Source organism: Aquarana catesbeiana, linkage group LG01 (genome assembly GCF_042186555.1).
Source record: "Aquarana catesbeiana isolate 2022-GZ linkage group LG01, ASM4218655v1, whole genome shotgun sequence".
Classification (NCBI taxonomy): Eukaryota; Metazoa; Chordata; class Amphibia; order Anura; family Ranidae; genus Aquarana; species Aquarana catesbeiana.
Genome location: NC_133324.1, coordinates 135,034,114 through 135,047,622, shown reverse-complemented (window position 1 = coordinate 135,047,622; position 13,509 = coordinate 135,034,114). Strand labels below are relative to the sequence as shown.

Here is a 13,509-nt window from a genome sequence, read left to right as displayed (position 1 = left end):
ATTCCTAAGGCAGCCATGCCATTTTGTAACACTAAGACACAACAGCAGTTTACATAATCCTAGGAAGGAGTCTTATACAATTAAACTTTTAGTTGTATTCCAAACCCTTATCAGTTCAATAGGATTAGCAGAATCTAACAATACACATCTTAGTCTCATGGCCATTTTAAAAAAACTTTCCAGCGGTTGGGTTTGAGTAACTAGAAATTTAACAGACATCCTTCTGCGCTAATAGTAACAGATTTATCACCGGTCAGAATAGCTCAGCTGGTAGAACAGCCGAATAGTTGCAGCTGGCTGTCATTAGCCAAGAATCCAAACTTGAATATATTTAATAACTTCAGAGCTAACAGTCATACAACCAGAACAAGTATGACTAGAACAATAGTTACCCGTTTTCGGTAATTAGCAGCATTTTAAGCCCAAGCACCTCTCCTATGTGAAATAGCCATCTAATATACATTATACTTTGTATTCAACAGTAATTTCATGAACACTGACAATTCCATCGACCACTCCTCAGACCTTCTCAATGGTCAGATCTTTGTCCGTACCCTCCTCAAGGATCAGAAAAGAGGAGTTGCATCAGCAGTCTAGAGTTATCCTTCTACCATCAAAGGAGGAACATCAACAAAGACTTATGAGAGCCCCTGATTCATATTACTCATTGATAGTACAGTTCTGCAGGATTGGCAAAGTCCAAAGTACAGTAAAACATTGGATTTTGAGCATAATTTGTTCCGGAAACATGCTTGAAATCCAAAGCAGTCATATCTATATCAAAGCAAAATTTCCCCATAAAATAATGGAAACTCAGAACTACAAAGAAAAAAAAAAATAGGGAATGCATAAAAGCAGAATCTAGCAGGAGCTACAGAGTATAAAAGACTATGTGGACAGCTTTACCCTGGATGCTTACATACATAGATGATCCTGTTTTAATCAACCATGTGAGTTCCTAAATGTTATACCTTCATTAAATGTAACCATACTGCTACACCTAAAGGCGCCTAACTTGAGCCTGAAAGCAAATATTAACCCTTTGCTCGTTAAACTTTTGTTCAAAACATCACTGTTCCTCCCTGTGAGATGGACAGCTCCTCTTACTGAAGTAGCACTGAAGTCACATCAAATTGTTACAAATCTCATAGTAGTGCTTAAAGCGGTGGTCCACCTATCTTTTTTTTTTTTTTTTTTTTTTTTAGTTCATTCACAAACTTTTCTTTTCAGCATTACATACTCACATATTGTGTGTAATATGTCCACCTGTGTCAGATTTCGTCGGAAAGAATAACTTACATTATTCACTGCAGGCGGTTTCCATCTTCATTGTGGGCATTTGAAGCCCACAAGCATTTATTTCCTGGATGTGGTGAATGCTGTGCTCCCAGCATTCACCGCTCGTTCCTGCACATGCTCAGTGGCATCCTGGGAAGCCTGAGACTAGCTCCCAGGAGTCTGGGAGAGGCTAGAAACACGCCTACTCCCACGGGAGGAGAACCAGGAAGTGCAAAGAAGAATAGAAAAATAAAAAGGTAATTACGGCGATTTAATTTTTTTTAAACGGCATGTCAGCATCTAGGCAAGGAAGAGAATACATACAGATATTATTCAAAATTTGGGTGGAACCCCGCTTTAAGTAGTGGTTGAAGTCGGGCTTTAAAATCGTACTACTTTAAAATCGTACCCGGTGTGACTGCAGGCTTCTACATAGTTGCTACTCATATTGCAAGACATCGCCCATTTATCCAGCTAAAATGTTAAAAAATAAATAAAAATCTTGATCGTCTTGCAAAAAACACTCGAAGACCAGGTTACTTGCAATCGAAAGTTTTACTGTAGACTCATTTTTAAACCCTTTTAATTTCTAGGTTTTATGATTGTTTTTTTTTTAAATATTTTGTTTGCATCTTTATTTTCAAACGTTAATTTCCAAAATCATTAATATGGTCTCTAAAGCACTAATGCAGAATTTAGAGAAACCCTGTCTCTTTGAAGAGAACTATATGGAAAATCTCTGGATATACCAGTCTGTGGTGACAGTGTGTGTTACATTTATATTAAGTCATATTTGTTATCACTAATTGTTAGTGTGAATGTTTGATATTTTAGGATAAAAAGATCTGGTGGCAACGATTGACTTGGGGTATAGAGGGTTACCTGCATAGTTAATACCTAGTTACAATTGCTCATTTGGCTGGCACTTATATTGTGGTCCCGCAAGCTGGAAAATCTGCAGGGTGAGGCTGAGTGTGTCATTGTGCATCAGTGACAGTGCGGTTCGAGTTTGATCAGCCATTGGTCACAAGTTAAGGGGGCTAGTGTCTGATGCCATGTCCATCACACGGACCACTGCAGACCAGAAACATCCCACAAGAGCTGCAGTTTTGGAGTTGCTCTGACCCAGACATCTAGGTATTACAATTTGACCCTTGTCAAATTCGCTCAAATCCCTAAGCTTGGTCATTTTTTTCTGCTTTCAACACATCAACTTCAGAGGCAACATGTTCATTTTCTGCCCAATATTATTCTACCCACTTTCAAGTGCCAATGATAATTCACTTTACCCCTTAGTGGTCGTAGTGTCATGGCTGATTGGTTTATAGCAATATTTTGATTGGTCAATTAAACCTTTATTCCAGTACCATGTTAATGGCAATCTTACTAGACTTAACTGTTATTCCCTAAAGAGTAGGATGTGTTCCTCCAAAACATACATCCTTGAAAGTAAATCTTAAAAGCAGACCTTAAAATCTGTATGGAGAAAAGTCAGTCTGTATGCATTCACATCTCCATACTGTGACTCCAAGGGTCCTTTCACACGGGCTTGTCCACTGTGCTGAGACAGACCTGTCAGAGCTTTGCTCTCCTCTACAGGGAGTTTGGATGAAAACAGACCACCTGTCCGTTTTCATCCAATAGAAGGATGGAAAATAGGGTCACCATCCATCTGGATTTCACGGACACGATCGGATAGGATAGCTGCGGATGTCAGCGGACACGTCACCGCTGACATCCACCACTCCACAGGAGTGAGGCTCCGATCAGGTCCGCCTGAAAAACTGGCAGGCGGACCTGATCGGCGGTAAAACAGCGCTATTTTTAGCGTTGTTTTAGCGGCGCTATTCGGCCGCTAGCAGGGCGGTTTTAACCCCCAGCTAGCGGCCAAAAGAGGGTTAAAACAGCCCGCAAAGTGCCGCTGCAGCAGCACTATGCTGGCAGTATAGCAGTATAAGTAGGTATCAGAGAACTTTTACAACATATTAGAAAGTCAGTGTACTGATTGTATGTGGATTTCTTACACAAAACTGAAAATCTATTTGTTAATAACCTCTGAAATATATGGAGGTCTCAGCACTTCATAGCTCTTTATAGTGTAATTCCTACATGCCCAGGCAATGATCCCTTAACACAACAAGTGTTACTACATATCATTAATGCTGCTAAGAAAACAGCACTGGTGATGTATATCCTTAGTAACACTATCAGCAGTATAAAATATGATAAATATTAATAGTAAAACAAATTAACAGACTCACTGTTCTGGCATATCGATGGTTTCCCATCCCCGTAAATGCGTCACTTGCTGGCATAGGGGAAGATAAATGTGTCCGACTCTTCTCTGACTGAGACTGAAGGAGGGAAAAAAATAAAAAAAAATTTAAAAAATTAAATATTGGTAAAGGATTTTTTTTTTAAATACATATGAGGGAAAAAAAAATACACATGACAAAGCAATAATTAAATATACAAATTAGCATTTAATAGTAGAATGCATATTATATAAAGATATGCTAACCCAAAGCGGTCAGTAAACTTTTTCTGGACTGTGCTGCAGCAGGACCCGTGTACTGCACACCCCGGCTACTTGCAGCTGAGGGCAAGACTCAGTTCACACTGCCGCAACTTGGGATCCGACTTGTGAGACCCCAAGTCCCATGACATGTGAAATCCATTGTTAGTCAGGGAGAGCTGTCTTAATTAGCACTACTGAAGTCGCTCTGACTTTAGAAAAGGTTCCTGTACTACTTTAAGGTGACTATCAGACTTGTGCCTATAGACTTTATTGGAAGTCGCCTCCAAATCAGATCCTCATCTATACTGATGTGACTTAGAACCGGACATTACAGGACTACTATCCAGGCATTCCCTGAGAGTCACTTCAAAGTTGCATCAAGTCACATCAAAGTAGTACTTAAGTCGCCAGCAAATCTTCAGGAAGCCGCTTGGTAAAGTCACAAGAAGTCGCTTGAGTTTCAGGTCGCAGTAGTGTGAACTGTGCCTAAGGGCATTCATTTGCTTTAATTTCCCATAGTCAATGTGATCAGAATAAAAATAACAAAAAAAGGAGTTCATCAGAAGAAGCTAAGAAGCAGATTTAAATATAATCAACAAATTGGAGCCAAAGTCCACCTAATCCTGTATAAGCAGTTACACAGAATTGCATGACAAGGGAAATCACAATATTATTAATGGTGCCCGTTTACATCTGGGCGTTTATTGGAAAAGGTTCCCTGCGACTCTGCTGAGATTTCATTGCAATTTGGCTTCATAGAACATGCTAACCCCAAAGTCGCACTACATAATTGCACTGGGAAAAAAAAAAAAAAAAAAAAAAAATCGCATCAAAATTGCATCGCAGTAGTGCGAATCAAGCCTAAAGAACCAGTTACCAGCCTATGAAGTCTGGCAATGTCTCCCCTGCAGCCAAGTCTCCTCAGTAAAAAACAAAGGACAATCAGCGCAAACTATACCTAATGACGGATGCAAGCTAAAGGATTTCACCAACCTCATTAACAATCATAAAATAAATAAGTGCAGCGCAAAAAGAAACTCATAAATAAATTATATGAAAGTCCATATGATCAGAACTAATAAATGTATATTATATGAAAGTCCATAAGATCAGAACTGTAATTCAATTCCTCTTGGTATACACAGGCCAATCACTTTTCATATTGCAACAGATGTGGTAAGTAAAATCATAAGAATGCGCTTACCAGACCGGGTGGACCCCTTAATTACAGGGGGTCAGTAAAGCGTAAATGAACCAATGGCTCCGCTGAATTTCATCTGCAGGAAACGATCATCCGATATCCTGGGAAGATCCGTACCTTTGTAGTATTGTGCCGAGTATTGCAATTAAGCGCTGGAAGCTTCTTGGATACAGCAAACGGCTTTACTTTTATGGTAAAGTAAAAGTAAAGCCGTTTGCTGTATCCAAAAAGCTTCCAGTGCTTAATTGCAATACTCGGCACAATACTACAAAGGAACAGATCTCCCTGTCTGGTACGGATCTTCCCAGGATATCGGATGATCGTTTCCTGCAGATGAAATTCAGCGGAGCAGTTTGCCATTAATTCTCCTCAGTGCTGTGGATCCCTGGCGCTGCCATCTTGCATTTTGGAGCTGGCTGTGGCTTCTAACATCACATAGTTGCTTCTTATTGCATATGTGCAAGCAGTACAGTAACACTGGTAATGCAGCCTCCTGGCACATGCAAACTCCTTAAACTAGGTCTTTAATGAGTCAGCTTAGCGCATGGGGCAAAGTCATGCTTTACAAGCTAGCTAGCCCCAATTTGTTGCCACAGGGATGGAGATGCAGTTGTCTGAAATATCTTTGTATGCTGTAGTACTAACACTCTTGGCCATATAGCATAGATATGACGACACAATATACACTAATGTACTATAAATGAAAACCATGGCCAATAGTGTCCAAGATGAACATTTGGCTGTGCTGAACGGACAAATGGCATGTCTTTTGTATGCAAAATGTAGTTTTAAAAACATAAAACTACTAGGATAACTAAACAGACCCCTGACATCTCCCCTTTGAGACAGGACAAGAGACCGAGGACAGAGATTCCCCAGTCCCTTTCTCTGCAGCCTTAGCTGTACTAAAGATGAATGTACAGGAGACAAAGGCTCCTGCTCATTCATAAACTAAAGCAGGGTAAACACAGCTTACTGTTCTCAGTTATGAATGGATAGTCCCTGATAACAGATTGTGCATTCAGAAAAGCCAGTAAATTACAGATTTACCAGATCTTTCCGCTGATCTCTATCCTGACAGGTCTGGGGAGGCGGGGGAGCAGAGGAAAAGCACAGGAGGACACGGGGGACAGACAGGGATGATCGGTGCGGGGAGTGTTACAAGTACTTATCTCCCTGTGTAGATTTCAATAAAGCTGCTGGAAGAAGAAGAAAGAAGGAGGGAGGAGCTTTCAGGCTTTATTAAAATCTATACAGGTTGATTGGTGCTTTTAACTTCCACCACACCGATCATCCCTTACTACCCAGGTATCGGATTAGGCATCAGAGCATTTGCACAAGTACTCATGCAAACGCTCAGTATCGGCATCAATACTAGTATCGGTGCAACCCTAAAAACTACTTTACTTTTTTTGAAGCTTTACGTAATGTATGGTACTGGAAAGAAAGTATTTGGTCGTCCGTACAAATAGAACCAACTTTATTACAAATCTTTAATAAAACCACAAAATCAAATCCACAGAGGGAGGCAGAACAGTAAATACATTTCTCACTTACTTAGCTATGAATAAGTGCTGGATAAGCGTGAAACACTTTAGGATGTTCCGTTTCCCCTCTGTGTATATACCATTGTGGTTTTATTGAAGATTCGCAATAAAAAGGTGATTTTAGTCGGGGGACCAACCAAATTCTCTTTCCAGTGAAGACAGCTATGAGCTGGGCCAGCACCTAATTAGTGCAACAATGGGGTAATTAGCGGACCTGCCCGAGCGGCGTTCTCTCTTCAGATTAGATAATGTATGACACCTTGTATATATGGCTCCTGACCACTTGTCTACATGCATCAAAAAGGACAGGCAATCAGCCCGCAGAACATTCTCTCTAGCATCTTGCTTTCCACCATTTCAGCACATGAAAGCGTGGTCACTTTTACCAACAATTAAATAAAATAAAAAACACTTTGCACTTTTCCTGTACTGTGAAAGTGCAGTTAGTTTCTAGCTTTTACTTCAAGTTTATTTGTTTTATCACTTTATTAGTCTTCACTCTGCACCAAAAGGAAGACAAATTTAGTTCTTTACCTGCTCAATTTTGTCTTGCCGGTCCAAAGCAGCCTCAACAGCATCAAAGAACTCTTCCTCGTTTATAAGACTGTTGGGTCCCTCCTGTCAAAGCAAGACATGGTTAATTTCTGTGTATTAAACACATAAATTGAACGTATAACTCTTATTCCACCTGCAGATATTGCAGTTTTCTTCTGTGTAACACTTGCTAAAGCAGATCACCAACAAAGGATATTAAGAATTTTAGGAAGATTAAGTTACTCCTATACAGATTACATACCACAAGTTAAAAAATAAACTAACGAAAGTAATACCTATAAGATGATTCTTTTTTTTTTTTAACAGTTTCTCTTTCCTAAAAAAGAATTCTAAAAGTCCAAATTCCCTTTTCAAATATTACGGTATATATACCATAATTAGAATTTTTGTTTTTATACTACTAATGGCTGCGATCAGGCTTCGCCTGACTCCATGAAAGAGGCAATAGTGGCTGTACTTATGGGTGGTGCTGCGCAAATTTGGGCTAGGTTCCATATTTATATCCTGGGTACTTTATAAGGGCACAAATTCAAATAAATGACTCCCTATCAGAGACCTTTCGCTTACACAGAGGTACTAGGCAGGGGTGCCTTTTGCCTTGGCTGTAGAGCCACTGGTGGCTATGATTAGAGCCTTACCCTCTATCGTTGGATTTAAGCGAGGACCTAGAAGATAAAATTCCGCTCTATGTGGATGATGCTTTATAGTAAATGGCGGCGATCAGCAACTTATAATGGGCTTGTGATAGTGTGGCGAACAATCTGACAAGAACTGACTGCTACCGGCATCTCCAGGGACGCCAACACAATGATCAGTGCCAATACTATACACTCTCACTGTACTGACACTGACTGGGTAGGGGTTAACACCTAAGGCAATGTGTGTCCAACAAGGTTTAGTGCGTGTTTACACTGTGTGGGGTTTTACTAGCAATGTGCCCGTTTTTACACCATTTTGTGGGGGGGGAATGGAACATCACTGCTGTATGGAAGAGGGCTCTCTTGTCATTCGCTGAGCTGATCTGCAAGTCCCGGCCATAAATTATTGGCTTGGACCCACTGATCAGCTTGTGCTGCAGCGAATGACAGTCTGCCAGGTCAGCGTGCATGTGCATGAGCGGACCTGGAAGAAAGCAGCAACTTACAGGTACAAGATTGTGCCTGTACGAGCAGACCTGCTGCAGTAAATGTACTGCGGTGGGTCAGCAAGCAGTTTAAAAAAAAAAAAAAAAAAAAAAAAAAAGTTCAGCAGGGGTAGAGCACAGGAATTTATCAGCTCCCAAAATTTCTGCCAAGATCAACAGGTAATTTTTGCACTTCACCTACAGATAGAAAGGGGCAGTATTACTATATGTAGGAGTGAGTGGGAGAAGTGCTGATGGACCATGTAGGAAAAACTAAAAGGGGAGGACAAAAAAAAAAAAAAAAAAAGAGGTGAAGGTTAAAAGGTGAGGAGATGGGCTGCAGGTGACAGCAGTAGATACAGTGCAATGGGGCTGCAAATGATATGCGTGGAGTGTGAAGCTTAAAGTGGGAGTTACGCAAATTTTTTTTTTTAAAGTCAGCAGCTACAAATACTGCAGCTGCTGACTTTTAAAATAAGGACACTTACCTGTCCAAGGGTCCAGCGATGTCGGCACCCGAGACCGAACCGTCCCTCTGATGCTGCTGCCGCCACCATCTTCGGTAAGGGAATCAGGAAATGAAGCCTTCACTTCCCGGTCCCCTACAGCGCATTTCGCGCTGCGCAATTAGAATGGTCCCTGCTGTCTCTGGGACCCATGTGTGTCCCAGCAGACAGCGTGGGGGGACGGGAAGTGGCGCAGACTCCCGTGGGAGTCTATGCCCGGAACTGGGTGCAAGTACCTGTCTTAGATAGGTATCTGCACCCCCCTCCCCCCTGAAAGGTGCCAAATGTGACACCGGAGGGGGGGGGGGGGGGGGGAGGGTTCCAAAAAGCAATTAAATTTTTGTGTGAACCTCCGCTTTAAGGAAAAAACAGCAGGCTGCTTAAAACCAAAATGTGGCTGCACTGGCATGTGACTGCCGCAGAACCTCCCCTTATCTGGGAGGAAACAAAGGACGGAAACAAACTTTTTTGTGAAGGAACACAAAAGGTAGGAAGATGTTATTGTAGCATATGCAGAACATAGCAGTCAGAAGTATTAAGTCACAAAATGCAACCTATGAAGTGTCATGAAATGCAACCAATTATGAAGCACTTTCCTACCTAAATTTTTCAAAGAAAAAATATGACGCAATTTTGCAGCAATCACTGGGACTGGTCGCAAATAGCATACATATCAGTCGGGCCACTGCAGAACTCCCATGCTGTCACCATGCTCCTTTCTTGGTTTTGCTCCATGCGGTTTTAAAGCCTTCCCACTGGGGTTAAGTAGATTTGAAGGGGAATTGAACTCTCAAAGACATCAATTTCCAACCACCTTCAATTAAGCCAGCAGATGGGCCCTAGGATCAGCAGCAGAACTATCCTGTTGTAATGTAATGCTAAAGTGGTTGTAAAGGCAGAACGTTTATCTTAATGCATTCTATGCATTAAGGAAAAAAACCTGTGTGCAGCAGCCCCCCGCAGCCCCCCTAATACCTTATCTAAGCCCATCTCTATCCAGCGATGTCCATGAGTCCCTCAGCCATCCAGGACTCTCCCTCCTGATTGGCAGAGAGACAGTAGTGGCATTGACTCCTGCTGCTGTCAAAGTCAGTTAGCCATACAGGAGATAGAGGGGGCGGGGCCGAACTGCAGCTCCGTGTCTTTATGGACACATGGAGCTGCAGCTTGGCTGCCCCCATAGCAAGCTGTTTGCTGCGGGGTCATTTGACAGGATGGAGGGGCCAGGAGCAGCAAAGAGGGACCCCGAAAAGAGGAGGAATCAGGCTGCCCTGTGCAAATCCACTGCACAGAGCAGGTAAGTATAAAATGTTTGGTATTAAAAAAAAAAAAAAAAAAAAAAAAAAAAAAAAAAAACAGACTTTAGAATCACTTTAAAGTGGTTCTAAAGGCATTAAAGTAAAAACCCTTCTGGGTGCAGCTATCCCCCCCCCCCCCTGCCCCCCTTATACTACCCAAGTCCCATCTTGATCCAGCCATGTGCATGAGAGCAAGGTCTCTCCCAAATCACGCTCTCGTTTGCTCACACAGCAGCCATTGGCTCCTGCTGCTATCAATCACAGCCAGTTAGCCAATGAGGCTCGGGTGTGTTTTTTGTTTTAAAATTACAACTGGGGCCACGGCTAAAAACACCTGTTTTGCTGCGCTTTCCAGGTGCTTTGAAAGCGCTGCCCATTCATTTCAATGGGCAGGGCGTTTTGGGAGCGATAAATACAGCGCTCCCAACCCACCCCAAAGATGCTGCTTGCAGAACTTTTCCTAACTTCCTGCAAGCACAAAGCCAGAGTGTGAAAAGTCACACTGGAATGAATGGGAGGCGGTTTTCAGGCACTTAGCAGAGGCTATTTCCAGCGCTAAAGCGCCTGAAAACAGCCCGATTGTGGAAGGGGTCTTAGAAGCTGGAACCTGATGGTTCAGTAATGTAAATTGTAGAGCTGCGCTTAACCTTATTTACATACAATCCCCTGGCTTATAAAACTATTCCTTAAATATCAACTATACAAAAACTACTTGAGACAATCTTTTTTCAAAGTGCAAATGTCCAAGTGCAGTCCTCAATACTAAATCAAATGTGCAATAGTGCAACAGAACGTGCAATACACTTGTGCAGTGCAGCTTTTCAATTTACTTTACTGATTTTATGGTGATAGTATAGGCCAGTGATGGCAAACCTTGGCAACCCACATGTTTTGGAACTACATTTCCCATGATGCTTATGCACTCTGCAGTGTAGACAAGCATCATGGGAAATGTAGTTCCAAAACATCTGGGGTGCCAAGGTTCGCCATCACTGGTATAGGCACCATTAAAGCAGCAGCTATCCCATAAAATGTTGCGCAGGTATTTTTGATATACACTTGGAACCAGATGGATGCCTGAGATCTCAGTTCCCCTTCAGATCCGCTTAAATTCAACTGAAAGCAGACAGAAGTAGGCAGATGTTAGGACAATGGGGGACACAGAAAAGAGCATTGTGACCGATGGGGACACAAAAAAGGGGAACCATTAGAGCGGGTTAGGTCTGGGTTATTGACAAGCAGAAAAAAGCAAAAAGGGCAAACAGGAGTAAGGAAGTAAGGTTGTGAATATGGTAAGGAAGTAAGGTTGTGAATATGGGAATTTGCTGCAAACTCAGGCAGCTGATGAGGAATGAGGCTGGGTTCACACTATTGTGAATTGGATGCAGGTTTCTCTGCATCCAATATGAATAGCAGGAGACTGTGACCGGCCCTCTATGGAGTTGCTTCACACATCTCTGCAGCGGCTCCGGTGTGAATTGCACAGGAGCCATGTGTGTCTTTTGGTCCGCTTCAGCTCAAAATTCGGGCTGAAATCGGACCCGATAAGGTGAATGGAGAAGCACCGGACTCCTGCTGTGAGCCACTGCGTTCTATCGTGTAAACCCAGCCTGAAAGAGGAGATGGCAGGGGACACAGCCAGTAAAGCAGCATTTGAATGGCAGACAGGGAGAGGAGAGATAATAGAGAGAGTAGTATTCTGCAGGGTAAGGGTGGCAAGAGCGGACAAGCAGAGGCTCGTTCTACCAGGTAAAGAGGGAGAGAAGTTTGTTCAGAATGCTGGGGTTAGGAACCAGGACAAGTGTGATCCTACTGCAGGCGGGAGATGTGGGGGGACAAGTAACCGACATTCTGAAGTGGGTGAAGTGAGAATGAGAAGAGAAATATAAGGATAGGTGAGCAGGCAGACAAGGAGCAGCATAGTGCATTGGATTTGCACTACTAAGTAGTGTTTAGGAGGACTTGTTAACATTGCTAATTTCCAGGTGCAAAGGGCAGCTGCAGGCTTAGTTTAAGGGTGTAAAAATGCACCTCGTCACCATTTGATTGCAGTACAAAGGAACGTCAACACAAATGAGGTAAAATGTAAGTTGTGTTTCATTAACATAATAAAATGACTGCAAAAAAAATGCTGCAAACACTTTGACTAATGCAGACAAATCTATTTGAATGGTTTGGGAAACTGGTAAAATTAGTATTTACTCACAGAAGCCTAGGTGTGCTCGAGACAGACAGATGGAAGGGAGCAGATGGATATGGGTTCATGGCAAGCAACATCAGGAAAAGCAAGTTATACATTTTCATAGCATTACTCAGATAATACTTCTTGCATTAAAGGGTAACATACTTCATAGTCTGGTCCACCAAAGTGGGCTTTCTTCTTTAGTTCAGTCATGGCATTCCTATATGCTTCTTCCACACGTCTCCTTTTTTCAACCTCCTACAGAAAAAGGATAGAAATCTTACTTCATACGTAACAATCCCCATCCATGTGTCTGTGCCATTATCCAACTAGGATGTGTTATGCACTAAAGGAACGCATTTTAGACTAAATATAGTGGATATTTTAACAATCACACTTCAAGATAAGGCTTGATGGAGGAGCTTCAAGGAGCGTGCGCACTCATCTTTTATTCATACTCCATTATGGGTGTTCTAGCTGGGCCGATTTACTTCTAACTGGAAATCAGAGTAAGGAGAACCGATAAAAAGGCTAGTGGGTTAGTGGCTATATCCCGCTATCTGATAAACATCATTGGCTGAACCGGAGGAAACGCCACCATATACACTAAAGGCCAGTCCAAACTGTGCCAATAATGTTGCACACCCACTTAAAACAGGGTTTAAATAACTACCACTGAAACGTGTTGAAAAGCTTGTGAAAAGGCCAACACCAAAATGTGGTGCCTGGAAATGCAGCTGCCACATTTTTAACTAGCTGATGCTAAGACAGACAATGGGTCAGCCCGATATCCAAACCTGGAAAATAAGACACACCTTGTCCAGCCGTTTTTGCCAGCTGTCCTCCCGCTTAACCATAAGGTCAATGCAATGTGAGAGTGTGGCCAGAATTCCTGCTGTAGTAGCTTTGAAAGTGATGGCTTCTCCTTTAAAATCAATGCCATTAATCCCCTTGGGAGTCACATGCGTGAACACTGAAAGAAAAAAAAAAAAAAAAAAAAAGACAATTGTACTTAGAAAAAAGAAAGAATTAGACTACTTTTTAGCATCTCTTTGGTAACATAAGTATTGGGTACAATAAAAATACCCACCAATTTTGAGACATTACTGGCTTTACAGAGGTATGTTCACAGTATCACAAGTCAACATACACACTTTATATAAATACAAGACAACCATTTCACAACTCCATACAACCTCTCTCAATGCAGATCTCCTATACAATGTCCTGAGCATTCTAAGCTACAAAGGCTACCTCTAACGTTCTGCTAATGCAAAGAGAAGCAGGCAGCAGTGCATACA

The 13,509-nt window shown here is 42.0% G+C and overlaps 1 protein-coding gene across 1 annotated transcript in view; it reads right to left on the bottom strand.

Moving 5' to 3' along the window:
- Window positions 1-13,509, bottom strand: part of CERT1 (ceramide transporter 1) — a 153,798-nt gene that overhangs the window by 35,830 nt on the left and 104,459 nt on the right. Inside the window, exons 7-10 of the mRNA XM_073624057.1 lie at window positions 13,024-13,181; window positions 12,374-12,466; window positions 7,079-7,162; window positions 3,540-3,632 (exon numbers count right to left, since the gene is read on the bottom strand). Coding sequence (XP_073480158.1) covers window positions 3,540-3,632; window positions 7,079-7,162; window positions 12,374-12,466; window positions 13,024-13,181 — 428 coding nt within the window. The remainder of the gene's footprint in view (window positions 1-3,539; window positions 3,633-7,078; window positions 7,163-12,373; window positions 12,467-13,023; window positions 13,182-13,509) is intronic.